The sequence below is a fragment of the Camelus dromedarius genome, chromosome 34 (assembly GCF_036321535.1).
Source record: "Camelus dromedarius isolate mCamDro1 chromosome 34, mCamDro1.pat, whole genome shotgun sequence".
In the NCBI taxonomy this organism is placed as follows: domain Eukaryota; kingdom Metazoa; phylum Chordata; class Mammalia; order Artiodactyla; family Camelidae; genus Camelus; species Camelus dromedarius.
The window spans coordinates 5,975,263-5,998,065 of NC_087469.1; the positions used below are offsets into that span (position 1 = coordinate 5,975,263).

The following is a 22,803-nucleotide window of genomic DNA, read 5'->3' on the forward strand; positions in this document are numbered from 1 at the left end:
TTTAATTACCTGCAGCTTGCAAAGGGCCTTGCTCTGTCCCAGCTTTTGTTTGTTTGTTCTTTGCAAGGAGTCTGTGCAGAAGGAATACGCCTGCCTTCTTTTGCAAAGAAAAAAAGGGGAGAAAAAGAAGTTCAAGGAGCTGTTAGTAAAGCCTCTTCCCCGGGCTCTGGAACACCCGCCCCCTCGAACCAGCGCAGAAAGAGAGGCCAGCTTTGCTCTTGGCTGTTCACGTTCTCAGCTCCATGCGTCCCTCTCCTAGGATTTGCCTGGGATATTTTTGTTTGTGTGTGTGTGATTTTATTTTAAGTATATTTTCAAACTTCCCGTCATAGGCAGCAGGGCTGTCAAATAAAGCTGCCTTCATTGCTGACCAAATCAAAGTCAGCTGCAGTTGAGCTAGGATCCTGCTCACATTTTTTCAACTAAATCTGTTTAATGCGCATGTGTTATTAAATTATTGAGTCTGGATGTGGGGTGGAGGGTGGGGGTTGAAATCACATGCGAAGGTAGAACCCACTTTGAGCTGTCTGGGCTCTTTTTTTCCTTGTCTTCTTTTTTTATTCGATTCTCTCTCTCTAGAATGAACTAAATATAAATAGCCTTCTTTGGGGTTTCTGTTAAACACGAGCATGGCATGTCGTGTCTGCAGATGAAGATGCTAGTTTACTGCAGGAGCCTGGGGAATGCATCCCTTTCTCTGCAGGCTTTTAGAGCAGAAGGAATCTTCATTCATTTATTCGTTTAGCCCAAAAATGTACTGAGAAATCGGAAACCTCATACATTGTTGATGGGAATGTAAAATGGTACAGCTGCCTTGGAAAATATTCTGGCGGGTCCTCGAAAGGTGAAACATAGAAGCAGTGACAGTTGCACTCCTAGGTGCACACCCGGGGGAAGTAAAAGCAGATGTCCACACACAGAGCTTGTACGCAAGTGCTCATCGCCGAGCACGTGTGATGGTCACAAGGTGGAAACAAGCAAAAGTCCACCAACTGATGAATGGATACATTAGATGTGGTATATATACATACAGTGGGGCAAAAAAGAATGAAATACTGATACGTGGTACAAACTGGATGAACCTTGAAAATCTTATGCTAAATGAAATAAGCCAGACCCAAAAGGCTTCTTGTATGATTCCATTTCATGAAATGTTCAGAAGAGCAAATCCATAGAGGAAGATAGATTAGCAGCTGCCAGAGACTTGGGGGTAGGGAGGTGGGGAACGACCACCAATGGGTATGGGGTTTCTTTTTGGGGTGATGAAAATGTCCTGGAATTAGGTAGCTGTGATGGTCGCACAGCTCTGTGAGTATACTAAAAACCATCAAAAGGTACACTTTAAAAGGGTGAATTTTTTTTTTAATTGAAGTATCATCAATTTACAATGTGTTAGTTTGTGGTGCACAGCATAGTGATTCAGTTATACATTTATATATATTCTTTTTTATAAGAGGTTATTAGAAGATATTGAACACAGTTCCCAGTGCTACACAGTGAGACCTTGTTTATCTATTTTACATACAGAAGTTTCTATCTGTTAATCCAAACTCCTAATTTATCCCTCCCCCACCCCCTTTGGTAACCGTAAGTTTGTTTCCTATGTCTGTGAGTCTGTTTCTGTTTTGTAAATAAGTTCATCTTGTGTTATTTCTTTAGACATCATATGTGATTTTTCCTTTTCTTTCTGACTTACTTCACTTAGTATGATAATCTCTAGGTCCATCCATGTTGCTGCAGATGGCATTATTTTATTCTTTTTTATGACTGAAAAAATATATATACACCACATCTTCTTTATCCAGTCATCTGTCAACACACATTTAGGTTGTGTCCATGTCTTGGCTACTGTAAACAGCGCTGCTATGAACACTGAGGTGCATGGATCTTTTCAAGTTAGAGTTTTCTCCAGATACATGCCCAGGAGTGGGATTGCTGATCATATAGTGACTTTATTTTTAGTTTTTTATGGAATCTCCATACTGTTTTCCACAGTGGCTGCACCAAATTACATTCCCACTAACAATGTAGGTGGGTTCTAAAAGGGTAAATTTTGTGGTACGCAGATAATCTCAATAAAGCTGTTATTTAAAAAAAATTATTGAATGCCTGCTCAGTACCAGGCACTGTCCCAGACTCTGAGGATATACAGCAGGTGGTTTCTGCCTTCATGTAGCTTAAAGTCTAGTAAGGTAACGAATACTAGTAAAAAAAAAAATAATATATACCTGCATATTGCGTTAAGTGCTATAAAGGAGATCAGTAATGGAGAATACACTGATGTAGGACCTACCCAGATGGGCTGTGGCTCAGATGCAGCCTTACTTTCCCAGAATCGAGCACACAGTAGGCGCTTAGCCGATATTAAACAACAGTAAGTGGGGTGAGGCTGTGTGTCTTCTCTGAGGTCTTCCAGGCCTTGAGACCCAGCCTGCCATGGACTCTGGGTTCCATCATTGGACTTACCTGTGTTCTTAGTCGTGCCTCTGTTCTTGCTTCTTTCTGATTAGGGGCCTGTGATTCCTGGGCACGCTCTCAGCATCTCCTCTCTTGCTGGTGGTTTTCCTGTGCCTTTAGCGGGAAGCTCTGAGGGGCTGCTATGGGTGGGGTGTGTGTTCTGTCAGGTGGGTAAGTGTGAATGTGGATCCTGCAGTGAGAAGTCTGGAGGCTTCCATCTTCTTCCATGGGAAAGTAAGTCACCAAGCCTCAGTTTCCTCATCCGCATAATGGGGACTGTACGCTCTTCCCTAAACACAAGGTAATTGAGAAGTTTCTCAGGAGACCTTTTCAGAGTCAGACATGATCTGTAAATGCCTTAGTGGTGTTACTACTATGAAACCTCAGTTAGCTTGCTTTTTTTTTTTTTTTTGCATTTTTCTAGAAGAAAGAAAAAAAAAAGAGCCAGCAAAGAAGTGGCTGTTTATTTGTTTTTTGCCTTTTTCCTTCATTGAAATGACAATGACTTTCACAGTGGGGTTGGAGACATACAGATGGACAGGTTCACCTGCCCACTGTCCTATCTTGTGTTCATAACCAATGTTTAGAATGATGGCTCTAAGCCTCAGAATCCTCATAGAAAAGTAATTCAATTTTCAGCGTACTAAAGCGGAAAGAATGAGGCAATGTACATTAAGAAGATTTTCAGAAGGATTTAATTCCAGAGGAACTTCCTTCTCAGGCCCTTAATAAACCTCAGTTATTTGCAACCGTCTCTGAGGATCCATGGCAGGTCTGTGGGATTTCAAAGGTAGTGTTTTGGCTTCCCTGCTAAAGTGAGAACATGTAAAAATAAGCCTCAATAACTAGGAGACGGTGTTTCCTCCACACACGCAGGCAAAGCAGGAAGATGAAGGAGGAATCTAGCTTTTTGAAAAGGGCTTTCCGAGAAATTGGCTATTTGTGCTGGTTGAGAGCCTCATATGGGAATGAAAGAGAGAAAGCAAGAATGCTGTACATCTATAACCATCGTTCAGTTCCCTTGTAGGGCCTTTTAGGATCTGGAGAGAATATTTTGGATTTATTTTTGTTTCCCTTGGGCTGGCATCATCAAGCATGCATCATGGTGCCCTGTTTGGGGTTTGGAAAAAGCTCCGAGAAGCTATAAATCTTAAGACCTTTTCCTCTTTTTTCCTCTTCCCTTTTCTAAAAGCACAACTTTTCTGGTTTCTTTAAAAAAAAAAAAGAAAGAAAGAAAGAAAGAAAACTACAAAGTGTATATTGATTCCCTTGACTCAGATCTTAACTGCCCGGGCCGTAATACCTTGCTTACATCTGCCAGGTTTTTGTGCAGTTTTGCAACATCTCTTTAATCCAGTGAGCATAAATAGAACATTTCAATCATATTTGGCTACCAGGAACTTCGCAGATAAGCACGCTAAGACCTTGTTGAAAGGGACTGTATAAGATTGTGTGTGATAAGATCACCCTATAGCCTGGTGCGCAAATGGAAAACTTTTGTTCTTGGTGAAATTTGTTGATAGAGATATTTCACATAAATGACTTAGGAGAACTCGGTATTTTAAAACAAAGGCCTGGTTACGTAACAGCCAGAAGCCCAGGCCTCCTGGTGCTGGGCAGCCATGAAGATCCTTCTTTGAGCAGTTGCTGCAGGGAGATTAGCATGGCCCTTTGTCATTTCTGACGGTGCATGTTAACATTCTCAAGCAGCCTTATCTGAAAGCACTGTACTATGGCCTCGGGCAATGCCACTGTCCCTTATATATTCAAGGCTCAGGACAGCTCCTGCCACTCTTCAGTCGGTTCCAGGTTGGCCTTGAACCCCAGCCAAGGCAGAATGCATGGCTTTCTTTCTAAGAACCCCAAAGGAGCCCTTCTCTTCTGGACGATGAGGACAACCGTTACTGTACTCGTGTGTGTATGTGTGTATACGTGTAGAGGCAGTGGGTTTTTTTTTTTTCTACCCTGCATTTTTTCTCCTTGAATTCTCTTTCATGTTTGTTTATCCACTCAGCAAGGATGCACTGAGTCCCTCCTCTGTTCTGGGCTCAGTGACAGAGAGGTTGAGGGGATAAATCTGGTCTGGATTCTTCACGAAGGAGGTGACAGTCTGGGTAGCACAGACCCCGTCAACCCCAGGGGTTGAGAGTCGTAAACCTGATGGGAAAGGACCTGCAGAATCACTGACTTGGTTCTTGCATTGCTGCAAAGCTGTAGAGTGAGAAGGAGGGAGGGTAAGTGGTTTGACCAAGGTCATTTGGATGGTTCCTGGCAGAGCCGGAGTGGATCCCCCGCCCCTAGCCTAGTATTTTGGTTAATATTCCACACTTCTAATCTAGACTCTTGAGAAAACATGCCTTCCTTGGTATTCTGTCTCCCTCCCTTTGAAAGGCTGTGTAACAACCGAATGGCCACCATCTCCCGTAGCCCACGGGCCTGGGTTCCCAGCAGAGGGGCACTCCCGTCAGCCCACCCCCATTCTGCAGCCTGGAAGGTGTTAACTAGCACTCTGTTAGGTCTTGGTTGCTTTTTAAAAATCTGTTGTTTGAAATCCTTGCCTTTTATTGGTATATTTACTTTATGGCATACATAAAGAGCTGTATTAAAAAATAAATTGTGTTGTAAAAGCATTCGGTAATGTTTATTAATATTGACTAGTCAGAGAGCAACGAACTCTATTGCTGGAAGGGTAATTTGTGGTAATACCAGCTAAGCATTCAGAGCTTGTCAAATGACTGTCTAATCTCAACATTAAAAAAAAAAAGTGGGTAAAAGGATAATTTTCCTTATTTATGCCTTGAGAGAACGAATGTGAGCCATTCCCTAGCCAAGATTAGAACTATCCTTCCTTTTTGTCCCTGGGGGCACCAGGCCTCCTGTCTGAATCCAGGCAGTCCCAGGGCTGGTTTTCCGTGTCAAGGATCCCTTTGTCCTGCTGTGGTTGGCAGCCTCTTCACTAGCAGGAGCTTTCCATGGGTCTGCTCCCGCTGTCTGCGTCTGTGCTGAGGGGCTGGGGGCTGGAAATAGAGACTTGGTTCCTGTCCTCCAGGAGCTTATACTTTTGAAGAACTTACAAATGGCTTAGTCCAGAATCGTGGACTTGATACTCTAAGGAAGTCCGTAAGGAGAATGACACTGGGTGTGACTGTTGACCCCCGGGGACTGGAACATGCCACTCACTGCCGGTAGCAGACAGACATTCGTCGAGAAGATGCCACACCACCCTTAGAAGGTAGGGAACATTCCCTGAGTATCCCAGAGGTCCCTGTGGAATATTCAGAGTATTCCTTCCCCATAAAAAGGCATGTGGAGAGGGTACAGGAGACCGGACCACACGTGGAAACGCCCTGCCATCTCCCTGGAAATTGCTTTTGGGGGGTAAATCTCTGGTAGCCTAGTAACTATTCATTCATCTCTTCCTCTTAAAATTTGAGCCCAGAATGTCACTGACTGTTTCGCCTTCCTCTTGTCATTTGAATTGAAGGTAAGCGGACAGAGAAAGTGCATTGTGAACTTGACGGTCTGGGGGAGGAAGGGTGATAAGCCCGTTGCTGAAGTAGGTAAGCTCTTCCCTCTCTTGGTTTTGTTTCTACTCAGAGAGGTGAGTGAGGCCAGGCCAGGCTCTCTTTACCACAGGGTTTAGGAGTCACTGAGAGCGTTTGGAGACTGAGAGCGTTGTCAGAGCCTGGGAAGGGACCCACCTCACATGGTGTCCATGTAGGGACACACGGCAGCAAGTCAGGGCCAGCTGACAGGTTCTGCTCAGGAGGGGAGCGGGCTGAGCCTGGTGCTGGGTGCCCGTGCTGCGTCGGGGACCTTGGGCAGTCTTGATGCCATGGGGCAGCAGGCTTTTGAGAGAAGAGGATCCTGCCCCATCCTGGTCTATTCTGAGTATCCCTGGAAGCACTGCATAGGTCAAGTTGATGATCACGAGATCAGAAAGCAGAAGTTCAAGCCTTGGAGTGACTTTGGCACCTGGGGCAGTTCAGACCAAGTAGAGAGGCTGGGTTGCAAGGCCCTTCAGGGCTGCCCTGGCCAGAGCTGACTGTTGATTCAGGGTTTGGAGTCATAACCCCTAGCTGAGAACCAGGGAAATGTTATCATATGAAAGCCCGTGGAGGACGGCTTCCCTGCAGTCTCTTTCTTCATTCAGAGGAGGGTGGTCCAGCGACGGGGTTCCCCCGCACTGGCTTTCCCTAGTGACAGACCCTCGGCTGCAGTGCTGGTCTGCCCAGCAAAACTCCCAGGTCAGGCACTTCTGCCTCCCTAGGAGGAGGGGGAGGGAGAGCAGCCCTTGGGTTACTGGAACAGAATTCCCTCTCTGGACTTTCCCCGCCCACTGGTCCATTCTCATTGCCATTTGTCTCTGGGCAGAGGAACTTGGGAAGAGATGGAACATTGGTGGTGCGGGGCCTCGAACCCCACTCTCTCAGGCGAGCAGTATGGCTGGCCCTTCTCCTAGTATTCCTCTCTTAGTCCCCGGCCGGGTGGGATGGAGGTGGGATGGAGTTGGGCCGAGCTTCTCCTGCAGGGAGCAGACACAGAGGGTGCCCCTTAGGGAGCAGCTGCTGTGGGCAGCTGTCCCTGGAGGCTGAGGCTGGGGAGGATGGAGTCTGGCGTCGGTCTCTCCCTACTGTCACTTGCTCTGCTGCTGTGTTCTAGCCTGCTGGGGAGATGAAGGCTCCTTTTGAGGATGAGAGGTTGGTCCGAAGTTCAGGCTTTATGGGGCTATGGTGTAGCCATTGGCCTTCCTTGGGTGGACTTCAGGAGCACAGGACGGGGTCCAGCTCTGGGCTGGAGGCATCTCCTGTACTCGGACTACTGTTAGAATGAGAAGAGGGGTGCCTAGAGCCCTCAGCTAGAGGAATTTCTTTAGCAGCATCAAACAGTCGCTTCTCAACTAGACCCTGTGAAGAAAAGGAGAAAGAAACATGGCTTCTGCCATTATACACTTTGCAGTCTACGGCAGATGAACCTTTATGAATTTTCAGACTCACAATAGCACAAAAGTGGTTTGAATGAGCATGTATCTTGAAAGTTTGATTTTACTGGTGAGAGCTGTGTGGTTGAGAATTGGCAAGAAGGAATGTATTCTTCCCCCCAGTTACTTGTTAAAAGGTTCATATTTGCTTACCTCTGATTTCTCATAATCATTCAGTTCTCTTGACAAAATAAGCTAGAAACCTGTTAGAGGTTCTCTCTCTCTCTCTCTTTTTCGGTTTCTTTTTGGACAAAAGTGAAAATCTGTTGCATTCAGGGTGAGTTTACCCAACGGGCCAGGTGTAGTCTGTGGTGGGGTGGCCCTGGGGGTGGGGGAGCACCTGAGCCTGATCCCCAAGAGTAGGTGGTGGGGACCTGAAGCCTATGGGAAGGGGGGGCGTGAATCCTCTACTGTGTATAGAATGGAGATGTTTGGGCCACCTGGAACTGGGTTACTTTCAAAACAGGGTTCAGCACTATTGCTTCTTTGAGAAGAGTGTGAAAACCAAGGCAGCATATGCAGAAAGGTGCAAAGATGTCCCCAGCTGTCCTCCTTTCCTGTGTTGCAGGGGAGGCTGATGACCTCAGATGGCCATGAGCAGTCTGACCTTATGAAAAGGCCAGGCCAGACTGGGAAAACATGAGTGTGTGTGGTAAGGAAGGAGGAGGTGGACAGAATTTCCATTTTAATCAAAATGCTTTGCAGTGACCTACTGTGGTGGCGGAGGAGCGGGGATTGTGGTCTAGAGTGACACACCCTGAGTTCTTCCAATTTGTACTTTTCAATCCAGAGCCAGTTGGGAATTCTATTTCCATGTTGGCCGTTGTGCAGACGGTGCCGTAGAGAGTCTGCCGGAGGCCCTCGAATGCGGTCAGATCCCCTCTGCCAGTTCGCTTTCCTCTGAGTTAAAAGCCTCCACCGCTTCGCACCCGCCCCGGGGTGTCCGAACAGTAACGAAGGAGATGGGTGAACGGGCGCTGGGCTCAGCCGAACTCCAGGCCTGCGAGCTGTTCCCTTTTTCTCTTCTGGACATTGTGTGCTTTGCCCTGGTTTCTCCCTCAGGGAGGCGGGACCTTTGTCCTCAAACTACACGTGGGATCACTGGGACGCCATGCTCGCCTCTGGGAACCTGGATGTGACACTGAGTCAGCAGGTCAGTGCAGGGCAGTGTTCCTACCGCAAAAGTGGGGCAGGAGAGGACACCCGTGTCTCTGAAGGCTGGGACATGCGTGGCAGCAGAATGGTTCCAAAGAAAAGCTGGTCTTGAGCTCCGGAAGTTTCTTCCACTGAAATATAAACTGCAAGTGAGTGAAGGTGGGAGCTCAGATCATCCGAACTGGAAGGTTTTGAAATGAATAGATTTCGGGGAATAGGTGTCAGTCTTTTTGGCGTGGGCTGTCCTAGCCTGACTGCCTAGGCATCGTGAGACATCACACTGGCGGAATGTGGCTCAGAGAGAATAATGGTGCCCCTCAGATGAATTCCTTGGAGGCTAGCTAGAAGGACGGGTAAGACTTTTGAAGAATAAAATTTTGGCTCCATGAGAAAACAAAATCTTAGATATAACGCCGTCACTTTACAGGTGAAAAAATGCAGAGAGAACGTGATAGTGTGATCTGGCCAGTTATAAAGCAAGCTAATGGCCAGGTGAGGACCAATATCATTGGTCAGGTCATCTGGCTGCTGGCATCCTTCCCCGCGCCCCCCCTCTGCAGCAGGGTAAGAGTGGCATGCCGCCTGACACACCACGCCATCCAGTCGGTCAAGAAAGCCACTGGCGCCAGCTGCCAGGCAAACCCGTTCGCACCAGAAAGAGGGCAGGAAGTGTTCATGGGGGTGAGAGATTTGATCTGGAACCTGCAGGGGGAGAGACGGGAGTCCAAGGATGCGTGTGGGGGTGCTTATCCTGGTGGTGGCTGCTGACACCTAAGGACTGCTCAGTTGCTCCGGAGTCCTTTGGGAAAACAGATCTGAATGGGGGTGTGTCCTCCTCTTCTTCCTGACTGCCACCCCCTGAGAGGTGGGCACCTGGAAGCTACAAAATCCCAAGTGAAGAAGAGGATGGAAATCAGTTAAGACTGGAACCAATATGCTACCATCCACCTGATCTGACCATGAACGTGTGCACGGGGTTCACTTGTGGAATCACTCATGAATAGAGCTTCGGCTGCTCCGTGGAACAGCTCTCAGGACAGCAGACATCTGTCCTGCCCGGGCGAGTGATAGGTACACTCAGCGGTCGTGTGTGCACACACACACACAAACATAATCCTGGGTCCATATTTTAAAACGTGCCTTGCCCGGAATGCTATTAGGACATGTCCCAGGGCCCAGCATTGTGAAATATATTTAGAGTTGAGAATGTTCAGTTAAAATGTTCTGTACTGTTACTGTTTCTCAGTTGGGTTGGATCAGCCTGGGCCAGGAACCAGATAATGTGGGGGCGGGGTGCACGGTGTCATGGATGAGGGCGGTGTGTGCGCTTGTGATTGAGAAATCGTTTGTTGTGTTTGGCAAGGGGGTAAAGGGAAAGCCAGCAAACAAAACTGTGATTGAGAAAGAGTTCTGTGAAGGGGACTGGGTGTGATTGGGATCAGAAGCTGCACACACTATACCCCGTCTGCTGTCTTCAAGCCCCTAGAGAGTGGCCCATAGGCTATGTCACAGAAGAGGCTGGCCCGGGGCCCACGTGGTTTCTCATGGGATTTGGAAGGTGGTGGCAGTGGGTGGCTTGGTTTAGTTGTGATCTGGGCGCTGCTGACTCGCGTGTGTAATCCCCCCCCTCCCCACCTACATTTATCTGATAGCAGTGCGGCAGCTCTCCAGCCTTTTACTGTGGTCTTAACACATCCACATCCTGATCGCAATGGGTTGGTGGCTCTAAGGGGCCTTGTGTGCCCACCTGCCGGCCCCACCGCCCTCAGCTCCTGCCTCTGGCTGGCTGAGGCCTCTGCGGAGGCAGCGGGCAAGGCACAGAGACAGGGTGGGGGTGGATCCTGTATCCGGCAGAGGCACGTAAGGCCTGAGAACAGGAGTGTGGGTGGGAGGAGAGTCAGAGTTCCGGGCCAGACGGCCCCCACGCCAGCCCAAAGCTCAGAGTCTCAGCCGTGCTGCTCACAGACCACCCGACCCCCGCAACTAGCCACCTGCTCCTCTGCTTCCCACCAGCTCTGTTGCGGGCTTCTGAGTATTGCGGTCTGGGGGCAAAGGCCCCAGGTTAGGAGTTGGGATCAGAACACTGCTGTAGGCTGGGCCTGTGCCAGTGGGTACCAGGCCTCTGCCTTCCTGGGCTGGTCACGTGTGCCAGGGTCACCTCACAGAATTGCAGTGATGGTAAAACCAGGTAACAGGCGTGCAAGTACTCTGCAAAGTCAGGCATGGCTACTCCTGCCATCCATTTATAGAATGATGTTACCCGGTTTCCTCAGACCTTCCTTTCTGTCAGGGCGCGACCTCTGGCAAGAAGAAGAGGGAAGACACTTGAAAAGCTGGGCCTTCGCACGGGAAAAGATGCTCAGTATCGCTCATTATCAGAGAAACGCAAATCAGAACTACAGTGAGGTATCACCTCACAGCAGTCAGGGTGGCCATCACTCAAAAGTCCACAAAGAGTGAACGCTGGAGAGGGTGTGGGGAAAAGGGAGCCCTCCTACACTGTTGGTAGGAATGTAATTTGGTGAAGCCACTGTGGAAAACAGTATAGAGATTCCTTAAAAAACTAAAAATAGACTTACCATATGATCCAGCAATCCCACTCCTGGGCATATATCTGGAGAAAACTCTAACTTAAAAATGTACATGCACCCCCGTGTTCATAGCAGCACTGTTTACAATAGCCAAGACATGGGAGCAAACTAAATGTCCATCAGCAGATGACTGGATAAAGAAGTTGTGGTGTACACACACACACACACACACACACACACACACACACGAATACTACTCAGCCATAATAAATAATGCCATTCGCAGCAACATGGATGGACCTAGAGGTTATCATGCTAAGTGATAAGTAAGTCAGATGGACAATGTCACATGATACCACAAACTGAAAACAAACTGTTGGTTACCAAGGGGAAAAGGGGTGAGGGGTAGAGAGATAAATTAGAAGTCTGGAGTTAGCAAACACAAACTACTGTATATAAAGTGGATAAAACAACCAGGTCTTCTGGTGTTGCACAGGGCACTATATTCAATAGCTTGTAATAACCTACAGTGAAAAAGAATATGAAAAAATATGTGACTGAATCCCTATGCTGTACACTAGAAACTAACACAACATTGTAAATAACTATGCTCCGATTAAAAAAACAAAAACAAAAAAGGCTGGGCCTTCGGGGACAGCTCTGTGTGTTGGGGGCTGACTGCGGTTCTAAGAGCATCTAGATGCCCCAAGAGAGGAGCATCTTGTGTCCCTGGAGGCATCAATTTATTAATAAGCTTATTCAGAGCCTACCTGTGTGCCAGTCCCTGTGTGGGAGCCGGGATATGCAAGAGAGACGGTAGAGGTGCGGCCCTCCTGGGTCTGATGGTCTCCGAGGGGAGCCAGGTATGTGCACAACGCAGTGAGAGAGGCCAGCAGAGGCCCAGTGGCCTCCACGTACGTTCTGTGCTGTTGGACTGTGAGGGTCATGTCTGTCTTCCTGTCCTGGTGCTTTTTCCTTCCTCCCTCCCTCTGAAACTGAATCTGATTATATTTTTTCCCCTTGATCTGTGTGTCAGTAGGTGAAGCATAGGAAGTGCCCTATTCTTCTGGCCCTTGATCAGACCAGGAATAGATTCTTCTTTGGCAAACTGTCCACAGGGAAAGGGGGCAGTTTAGGTTGTCTGCGGACCCGGGGATGTGTCTCCGTCCATGCCCACCTCCAGCTCCCAAGCCCTCAGCCTCCCTTCCTCTCATTCACCTGCTGGAGGGATGGCTGCAGTGCCCCCAGGTAGGGGTGGGCCTGCCTTCTGTCCAGCCAGAGCAGCAGCAACCTGTCTTTTCCTTTCCCCTACAGGAAGCTGCACAGTGGGATGAAGACGTACGGGTGTGAGCTCTGCGGAAAGCGGTTCCTGGATAGTTTGCGACTGAGAATGCACTTACTGGCTCATTCAGGTAGGCGAGGGTGCCCTGACTGGCCCCTCCGAGCACAGGCAACCACTGCCTGCCCGCCTTCGTCCCCACTCAGAGCACAGATGTCCCCACTGCCAGCCCGGCCTTGGTCACCTTGTCCCGTGGATGCTCCCTCCAGGTTCCTGGAGCAGAATGTCCATCCGGACCATGTGGCCGTCTGGATGAACCCATCCTCCTGCTCTCCTGGGCTTCCTGGGGCATCACTGGTACCCAGTGCCCTGTGTGATCCACCTTCCGAAGTAGACTGCAGTTTCATTAGCAGAACAGTTGTGGAATTAGGTTCTCGCTGTCTAATGAATCTGACTATTGGGTTCACATTATACAGGAGCCTTTAATTAAACAGATATAGAAAGGTTGGAGCACAAAGCTAGTTACAGCGTGCTGTCTCTTGCAAGTTAATTTTATCCAATTCTAGTGGGGTCGACTGTGCGGCTGCTGGCATTTCTGCTCGTGTTTGGGCAAGGCTTCTCTGTCCCATGAAGCGTGGAAAGGGGAGAGGCACTGACATGCAGCGGGCCCAGGTGTTCGTGGTGGAGGGAGGGACACGGCAGGTCTGCTGCTGCTGCTTTGAGGCCAAGGGGTTGCCGGGGTTCGTTTGTAGAAGCCACTACACTTCCCTGCCAGGGCTAATGCCCACCCCTCTAATGCCCTGCCTGTCAACCTCGGAGTCACGTTTTGGGGGGGAGGAGAGGGCTGTCTCCTTATTTGATCGCGCTCTCCCCCAGCCGGTCCACTGTCAGCGCCTGCTGTTCCTGCCCGTATTACCTCCGGCACGTGGCCCTCCAGGCAGGTGGTGGTTCAGTGTTGGTGAAACGAGCGTGGACTTTGGGGTGGGGCAGATGAAGGCTCACGTCTTGCCTGTGATACATGCTAACTGTGTGACCTCGGGCAGATCTGTCTTCCGAACTCCTGTTTCTGCATCTGTAAAGGGCAGGGGTTGCTAATTCGTGTATTTAGGTAACAGAATGGATGTTCAAGGCACCTACACAGGTGGTGTTTAATAAATGTCGGTTGCTTCTGCTTCCACCTTCCTCCGCTCCCCCCAGTTCTGAAGTTGTCGTGGGGTGTGCTCCCATCACTGCACCCCTGTCAGGGACAGTCTGGCTGTTTGCTGTCTGTCCGCACCGCATCCATCTCCTGTAAAGTGATGGAGAGGCTGTTTGGTCGCTCGCCTCTGCCTCACTGTTGAGCACCTGTGGCTCTGCTCTGCGTGGGATGCTGTGTCTCTCCCTGGCCTTCAGGGCCCTTCATAAAGTGCCCTAACTCCTCCTCACTTCCCACTCTTCCCGCTTCCAGATCCAGGGATTGGGCCACATCAGGCGGCTGTCTGCCTTGCTGTGTCCCCATGTCTTCGTGCTCCATTCCTCCTACCCTGGGGGCCTCCCCCACCCTCATATCTGGCTCCACTGGCCTCCTCATCCCCACTCCTGTCCCTCATTGGCCCGGAGTCCCGAGTCCAGGCATATCTGCTTGGGACCTGTGCACTCTGCTTGTCTTCTTTTATAATTTGCCCCTCAAATCTTCTTGCTCCTTTCATCTTTGTAGGTTGTTCAGGGTTTAGTGTGGGGTTTCATAAGCTGTCTGCCCACAGCCTGGCCGCCCTCCCCAAGCGCAGAGTGTGGGTCTTCCGTTTCTTTCATTCGCTCCCTGCCCCAGGCCCCCGTGTGGTCTGCAGTCACGTGGTGTTGGACTCGTCCACGCGGGTAACACAGCCTGTGGTTAGAGCTTCCTCGCCTTCTGTGACACTCGGCCCAGTAAGCGTCCTTTCTCCGTGGTCTTTCCTTGAGTCTAGCCAGACTCGTGGCCTTGTCGGTTTGCTCTGAGGGCAGACCAGCACAGCTTGCTTTCTGAGCTCTGTGGCTTCGTTCACCCCCTTCCCACCGCATGGACTAACCCTTCGCCAGTCTTCCTAGATCTTCCGAGGCACCATCCTTGACTATTCCCCGCCTCCGGCCAGAAGCAATCGTGCCTCCTTCTGGCTTCCGTGTTTCTTTATCTTTGGGCGTGATCTTTCTTCTCTGCGTTGTGGTTGTTTATGGACTTGCTTTATCTCCCCCTACTTGGGAGTCAGGGCTAGGAATCTGGGCATCTACCTCTTACCATGTGACCTTGGGTGAGAAATGTAGACCCTCTGAGCCTCTGAATGTGAGGCTCCTGTGAGACCCTCAGCACTGTGCCCGACACACCATAGGCTCTCAGTAATGTAGCTTCCCTTTCTCTCTGTTCCCCTCATGGACCAGAATAAGCTACTCGGGGACCAAGTCTGTCCCCATGATGCGTAGTGCAGTACCTGGCACATGCCTGGCTTCTGTAGATACGGGCTGGAAGGATGGCTACAGCCTGGGAGGCAGGGCAGCTCGAGGACACCCCAGTCTCCCACTGGCTCTCTCCTGCAAATAGGAGGTGTTTAGACTGTGCCCCAGGGGTTCACTGGAGGGCAGCCAGGGGCCCACTGGCCCGTGTTGGCTGAGTGTGAGTTAGCCGAGGTCTCCACCTCACAGCACACTGCAGCGGTGTTGGTAGGGCTGGAGAGGGCAGCAGGGAAGGGAGGAGCTGCTCGCACACATTCAGGTGGGCCCAGAGCCCCCACTTCGGACAAGACGAGTGACTTTGCACCACCCTGCGGCTGAGATGCGCCTTCAAGGTCCCATGGTCTCAGACGGATACCCTGGCAGCCTTGGGAGCTGCGGCCTGTTTTCCTAGGCTTTCCTGTCTGTGCCCGAAGTCTGATCGTGCAGATGATTTGTCCCTCTGAAACTCACTTGCCACTGCCCTTGTGAAAGAGGATTCGGTGATGGGGGAGGTATGGTGGGTCACCGCAGTGCCTTCACTCCCCCTTGCAGATTGGACATAGTCTGCTTCAACTCTGATGTTGCTAGTTTCTGTTTTTTTCTTTCTCTGGTCCCACGTACCTCTCAGCCCTGTGCCAGAATGGCTTGAAAATAAAACAACAACAAGGGCTGAGTGAGGCTAGAACCCTTCCGGAACTGTTTGTGAAGCAGTGAAGGTCCCAAGTCCCCAAGGAGAGACCTGGCCGAGTCAGGGAGGTGGGGTCAGAGGGCCAGGCTGGTGGTGCCAGGCCTTCTCCTGGATTCCAGTAGCAGAAGTCAGGTTTTACATGTCCGGTTTCTCCCCTCTGGGTTGCTCGAGATCAGAACTATATGTGAGGTTTTAGAGGGGACGTTTAATTAGATGACCCAAGCTTTACTTGCTGCTCTGTTTTGAAGGCTCCATGCAGGGAGCTGACAGCAAGAATGGCCCCTGAGGGTCTGCAGCCCGGACCCACCTTACAGAAGCCCACCAAGGGGACCATGTTTTCAAAAAAGGGGGCAGGCCTCGGAGAGGGGAGCCTGGGCTCTGGGTCGGGATCGGGGTCGGGATGCTCCTGGCTCCCCCTAAACCTTGTTGCTGCCCTCCCAAGGCTCCCTCCTGCTGTTTCTCCTCCTCTCGGAGCTGCGAGGCGGCGGCGGCGGCGGGCGCTGACTTCCTCGGGCTCTTGCGCGCTGCCCCACCCCCTCTTGGCGAGCGTGGCCCATGTTTGTTATTGTCGCGCTGGCGCGGGGCCAGGCCTGGCGGGGCGCCAGCCTTGTGGGTACAGTGTGTACAGTGAGTGCTGAGCCAAGTTTGTCATCATACACGATTAATTTTTTTTTTTCTCATCTGGTAGGGGTGGGGTGAAGGAGGAGGCAAGAAGGAGTTTCTCCGATGCTTGAGAACAGGCCTCATTGGATTCTGCGGAGAGATGATTTCTGAAAGGATGAAACCGCTCCTGCTTACTCTTTCTTCTCCGCTTTCCTCTTTCCTGCGTTGCGCCCCTCCTCGCCTCCGAGGTTCCCTGTCCGAGGAGATCAGCCCTGGCTGAGATCCTCACCCCATGAGGCCTTCCTTTCAGTGGCTGGAATACCAAAGTTTTACTCTGAAATCAGTTTTCATGGTGTTGAAATTGATGATTTGTTTAATTAGAAGTTTGCCCTGTAGGAGGCCCTTCTCAGAGACACTTCCTTCTTTTTCTCTTTCTCTCCTTCTTTCTTTTTCCTTTCTTAAGACCCTGAACAGTAGTAGTGAATGTTCAGTTTAATTGAAGTTTTTATTTCGGTTTGAATGTGTTAACTAAGCAAGTGTTTATGAGGTAATCCCTGATGATCACCGTAAGTTTAAGTTAACAGACAATAAGCTAATTGATTAACTAATCAGATTGATCAGTCCAGACCCTGCGTTCTCCGGGCTGGATCCGGGGATCAGGAGGGCTTGAGTTTTGGGAGAGAGGCCTGGGGTGAGGACTGACCGCTTGGATGCTTTCCAGAGGTGCTGCTTCTGGAGCGTGGATCTTGGGTGGAGGCTGGTGCAGTGAGCAGGGGAAGACTCCAGCCCCTCTGCGTCCCCAGGTAACTCTGGAGTCTCCTGCCCATCCTTGGATGCCCCATCCCTTGTGGGAGCACCTATGACCCACTGTCTCTTTGCCACCCCTTGTTCTCACGTACAAGAACATCCTAGCTCTGGGTGGCATGTTCATGCGGAAACCACAGACTCGGTCAACGACTCGAGTGGGTTCTGCGATTTGCTCGTCAGGTTTCCCATTAGGTGGTATTTCCCACAGCTCGGCCCCACGTCCTGGTGGATTATAAGTGAGCACACCCAGAACTGCTTGCCCCTATTTTTGCCTTGGCTGCATGCTACTTAGAGGCTTGCACATTTCTGTGGCCTGCTTCTATTCTGGGAGTGTCATTCAGTTTCGGAGCCAGCACTAATTATGTGTCAGGCTCTGTGTACTTAACACCGGAGAACAGGCAGCACCCCTGCCCTCCAGGCGCTTGCGTCTAGTAGGAGAGACGTTTGACTGTAAAGTTATGATTATAGAAGGTGGTATGTGCAGAGCGCCAAGAAAGAGTTCGAGGAGGAATTCGGAAGAGGAAGGGGGCTCCTTGGAGAGGATGGTTAGACCTGGTGGGGCAGCCCATGCCACCCTGGGGCGATGTGCAGTGTAGCTGGAGAGGGTAGGCTGGGCATGGGGGAAGGGGCAGGGTTTAGAAGGGAAGGTGGGGCAAGATTGCAAAGGTAGCAAAATGATCTGCATTTTACCTCCAGCTTGCAAAAGCCAATGAAAGATTGGCTAAGGGAGGGACATTTTCCCCCTCTCTGGAATAGAAAGGACTTCTTGCGCTTTTTGATGGACACTAGGTTTGAGTATAGGATTCGTAAGACCCTTGGAGAAATGGCATGACTGGCCATCAGTCCTGGGGCGTGGCTGGAGTAGGGCGTGCCCTGAGCCTCTTGCACTGCTTAGGGGCATGCAGCCTTTCTTTGGGGGTCCCGTCCTGCTCCCTCACTGCCCCTCGCCCTTTTCCAGGTACTGTGAGCCACGACTATTGAGAAGCCCCCTCCTGTACGAGACTTCCCCCTCATCAGAGCCACCAGAATAGAACATGGTCTTTGGCTGACAGATTCTCTGATTCCAGCAGCAGCGTGGTGTGGCCGGCTCATATCATCCAGGGCCGGGTCATCGTCTGGCAGGGAAGAGGGCAGGAGGGGTGGTGCCAGAAACCAGATTGGTTCTCTGATGCTTTCCCTGTCCTAATCTCATGGAATAAAAAAAAAATTATGAGATGTCAAAGACCTGTGGGTTGTATTGTTCCCCTTTTTCTCTTGGGTACTCTCAGCTTTGGGGGTTCAGGTCCTTCTTCCCAAAGACAGAGACTGTGGGGGCAGCAAGGTAGCTGGGTTATGCCCTGAGACTACGAGGCTGAGATATGAGCTGGTCCCCACGCCCGTGATTGGAGAGGCATCTTGGGATGCAAAGATGGCTTCTCAGTACTTCACAGCTTCCTCCTCTCATTCTCCTCCCCTTTCGCAGATTATAGATCTGCTAAGAGCAAGAGATTGGGGTTATCCAGGCAGCTGGGAACCCAGGGTCCATGAGTTCCCTCTCTCCTGGCGCTTTAGGGCATTTCAGCGCCCCCTTCTTCTGGTTAGCTTTCTGCCATCAGGGTAAAACCAGGAGATCACGAAGGAGAAACTTCCCCAGGTCCTTGGTCTCCTTCCACGTGCCTGCAGAGGTTGTGGGTTTACGATCGAGGGTTGGGGTTAAGATCGGATGTGAGTGGCTCAGAGACTGCCTTCCCTTTGGTCCTTGTGGGTGACGGGGGTGCAGGCAGAGGGAAGAGAAGCCACTTTGCCCGGCTGTCTCTCTAACACGCTCCTCTCTCTCTCCCTCCCTGCTCTGAATCTGGCCCGCTTCCCGAACTTTTTCCCAGAGTGGTGTCGTCACTGGCCTGCCGGCAGGTCTGGATGTTCTGCCAGCATTCCAGAGAGTTTATGATCACTTGCAGATGTGCCTCCAAGAACACACTGTACCCAAAGCAGAAATTAATGCAGGCTTGACTGCTGTCCAAGCCCATACACGGGAGAGAGGAAAAAGAAAACAAAAACTGTTTAATGCTGTTTATAAATTATACACTGGCTGATGAAAAATACATTTGTTCCCCCCACCTCCTCCCCCTTCCTCGCTGCCCCCCACCCCCGCCCCTTCTCCCTTTCTGCCTCAAGAGCCTAAACTGAGACTAGAAGAATATGGTTTTGCCTTTTAGCTCCTGTTTTGGCTGGGATCCGAAACCCCGCTGCTGATTCACAGCCAGGGTATTTTTCCCCTTTACCTGATGAAATATACTGATTTTTCCAGCCTAGATGGGGTGTTTTTGATTTTGTTTTTGGGGTTTTTTTTTTTTTTTTTGACCAAGGCTGTTGTTTACAGCAAGTGACAGGTCCTGTGATGGCATCGGGAGCAATACTGGTCCCAGGGCAAATAAAGGACCCCACCCCCACCCCCACATCTCTCCACCTCGGCGGTGCTCATGGATCTGTGTGCCTGGGTCCTCCGGCCCCAAAGGTTTCACGTCGGGCCAGCTGAACAGAGAAAGTTCAGAAAGTTCATTGCAGGTCATTGTATTAAACAGTGTTTTCACCACTTCCCTCCCACCCCTTCACCTACAGCCCCTGTGTGAGAAGGGGGTTCACATAACCCTCCCCCCAAACACACACGTCTCTCTCTCCATATGGTGCCTTAGCAGCGGTTTGGGAAGCTCGTGTGTGTGCCCACCCCTCTGCCGCCCAGCCTCTCCGCCTCCACTCAAGTCCCCCAGTCCCAATTTATTCTATAAATTCGTTTCCACATTATGTCTATCCATTTACATGGCTTTTGTGTTTTTTAATACCGCTAATGTTTATCATTTGCCCAACAGGCTCGACAGATTTTGCTTCCTGTAGAGCATCGAGGCTTTAGAACCCCCTGGTTGCTAAGTAGCGATCTCCCTGTACTGTAATGGGCTGATTTCGTATTCTGTTCAGCGCTGTATCTTATTTTTGTATGCAAGACAAAGTGTTTTGATGGAGGACGATTGCGGCAGTGTCTGGAGGCTGTTTGGAGTTTTATGGGCTGTACAGTACACTGTGTGCTCTCCGAACAGAACACAGGCTGTTGGATTTTGGATTGGATTTGTCATTTTTCCCCCCTCAGAGAGGAGCCTGTCAGATAGAACATTACTTTCAGGGTGGAGGGAAGAAAGTGGAAATTATGTAATAACCTGCTTTTTCTCTCTCTGTTTCTCTCTCTTTCTCTGATTTTTCTATCCCCCAAATAGGGTGGTTTCTCCCCACGACACTCCCTTTTGTACCACACGATTCTGTCCAGCTAGATGGTGACGCTCCTGTCAGGAAATGAATGGCCCTTGAGAGATGGAAGCCGGGACATCCTGTGTGTCTACTGTTTATTCTCAGATGGTCTCTCCTTTCCTCTCCCTTGCTGCTTCCATCCTTGGAAGTTCCAGGCTGCTCTGCTGGCTCTTGTTTTTGTCTGAGGATGATGGCTAATAGAGATGTAGGGCAGGATGCTGGTGTGGGATCCACCCAAAGGCGATGCCATTTGCTTCTTTCCAGGGTCTTTTCACCTTCCCAGGCGTGCAGCCTGCCAGGATTCCTAGGTGGTCCTTCGCTGCCTTTTTCTCCCCTCAGCCCTCGTGCTCCGATCCCAGGCTTTGCCTGGGTCCCAGCATCCAGAGCTTGCCTGGGAGGCCAGCTGCCACCATACCACACGGGGACTGCTCTCTCTGCCAGCCGTCCCTCTCAGCGCCGTCTTCTGAGCTCTCTCTGGTGGCAGGTGTTTAGTTTGTAGCTCTGCTTTTCTCCCCTCCTTCCATTTTCCCCCCAGCCTCCTTTCATCTCACTCCATCTCTTCGTCCCTGTCTTTGCATCCTCAGCCTTTTCTCAAGGCTCCTGTGCGTTTTCTGTCTTCCTTTTTACGTCTACGTCAGACTTGGTCTCCATCCATCGTGGTTGGCCATACCTTTCCCTCTGTCTCCCTCTCACAGCTCAGAGTTTGACACTGGGTGGTGGTGGCTGGGATGGAGAACAAAATGTTGCTCTGGCCCAGAATACCTGGGGAGGACTTGAGCAAATCCCTCAAGAGGGCTCACAGCACCCTGACCCTCGTGGGCAACTGCCTCTTGCCCCTCAGGGACCAGAGTGGGGTTTCTCTGGCTCAATTCCTGCTTTTCCTAGGTTCCTGGATGCTCTAAGTTAAGCCAAGCATGGGCGAGTGGATGAGCAGGGTTAGGTTTTGCAAGATCCTTATTGGACTTTGCTGTTGAAAAGTGCATCTTACTTGTGCTTGGCTTCCAGAGGCTGGTACCACGCGCCTGAGTGCAGAGCCCACTGGGCACCTTGCAGTGTGTTCACCTTCACATACCCCTGGCCCAACACAGTGCCTGGCGCAGACAACGCTATTGATAAATACTTGCCAAATAAAGGCCTCCCCTGTTAACTAAAGTGTTTGTACTTCTGGGGCACATCTGGGTTTGGTGGGGCCTGAGGCTTCCATGGTTTGGGGGGCCCCTCTCAAGAGAGATTATGAATAGCAAATGCCAGAGCCCCTTCCATAGAATGGGCTCCTGTGGTATAAGGTGGGGGAAGCTGAAGCTTCTAACTTATTAGCTTCAGGGAGAAGGGGCCCCGTTCACACGACGAGGAGCTGCCAATGAGGCCCCCACAGTTGGAGCAACTGAGTGAGGAGAGTCAGGGCTAAGGCTGGGATGGTGACCTCTGCTCTGGAGATGCTCAGAGCCTGGGGCAGCCATGTTTGCAGGCCTCAGGTTTGCATTCCAGAAAGCTCAGGGCAAACCCTCCTACCTTCGGTAAACTGCCAGTGGTCACTGTGGACCTGGAAGCCTCTGTATTTCATTCTGTCTTCTCAGTGAGCCTGGTTGGAAGCCAGACGGACCCTAAGTCCCATCTCACCCAGAGCCACCAGGTACATCAGCACACATGGCAGCACCCTGCCTCCCCATTGGCCATCCGGGGCTCTCAAGGAAACAACGTGGTAGCCACCCCTTTCCTAGGTGCTGCATCTGCCTGAGCCGCAGAGTTGTGTCTGACTGGTCCTTTCATGGTGCGTGTGTGTGTGTGTGTGTTTCTTGGAGAGGAACCAGGCAGGTGGGCGTCCTGGAGGTGATGAGAAGTGTACCTAGAAGTCTAGGGGTCTATGCTGCTGAGCTTCCAGACTTATCCATTGATTAGTTCGGGGGAGAAGGTAGGATTGGATAGATTTTGGGGAAGGATGCTCATTAATCCTTGGAAGATACGGGAAAGCTACAGTTAGGTTCCCAGAAATGAGGGGCAGCTGTGTGTGCGCACGTGTGTGGGGGTGTGTGTGTGTGGGTGTGCGCATGTGAGAAAAAGAGATTGAGAAGAAACATTTACGTGAAATACTCAAAATTGTTCCTTTGCTGTAATGGCTCCGCACAGACCATTGCCTTGCAGATTTAAAAACTAAATGAGCTCATCATACGTAGTCACTTGCACCGACGCTCATGCTTGATTGCAAAGCCTGCGTTACCTTCGAATTTCAACTTTATTGTTTGTTATTAATTCTCCAGTGTTGGTGGTATGTTTCCCCCTCATGGATTCAACCACGAACACGTTGGTTTGGGGTGATGGATGGAAACGTTTCTCAACAGGACCCCACTCAAGAACTTCTTCATTTTAAAAATAGCCCTGTGACCTCAAGGGCTGAGTCTAGAGTTTGCGAGGAACCCAGCGAGCTGAGGTGGGACACGGGTTGACTTCGGAGGGGGGCAGAAGTTTTGCCTTGTTTTTAATTTAATAACTTGAGTTTTCATGTGAATGGTTCTGCGTGCCGTGCAAGACTCTGCATTTTCATAACTGTCTCTTCCACTTTGGGGAAAGGAGGGGAGGAAAGAAA

The 22,803-nt window shown here is 50.5% G+C and overlaps 1 protein-coding gene across 3 annotated transcripts in view; it reads left to right on the forward strand.

Moving 5' to 3' along the window:
* The window catches only part of ZBTB16 (zinc finger and BTB domain containing 16), a 183,885-nt gene that overhangs the window by 78,865 nt on the left and 82,217 nt on the right, over window positions 1–22,803 (forward strand). For all 3 annotated transcript variants that reach the window (XM_031443666.2, XM_010983308.3, XM_031443667.2), the window contains exon 3: window positions 12,439–12,536. In XM_031443666.2, coding sequence (XP_031299526.1) covers window positions 12,439–12,536 — 98 coding nt within the window. The remainder of the gene's footprint in view (window positions 1–12,438; window positions 12,537–22,803) is intronic.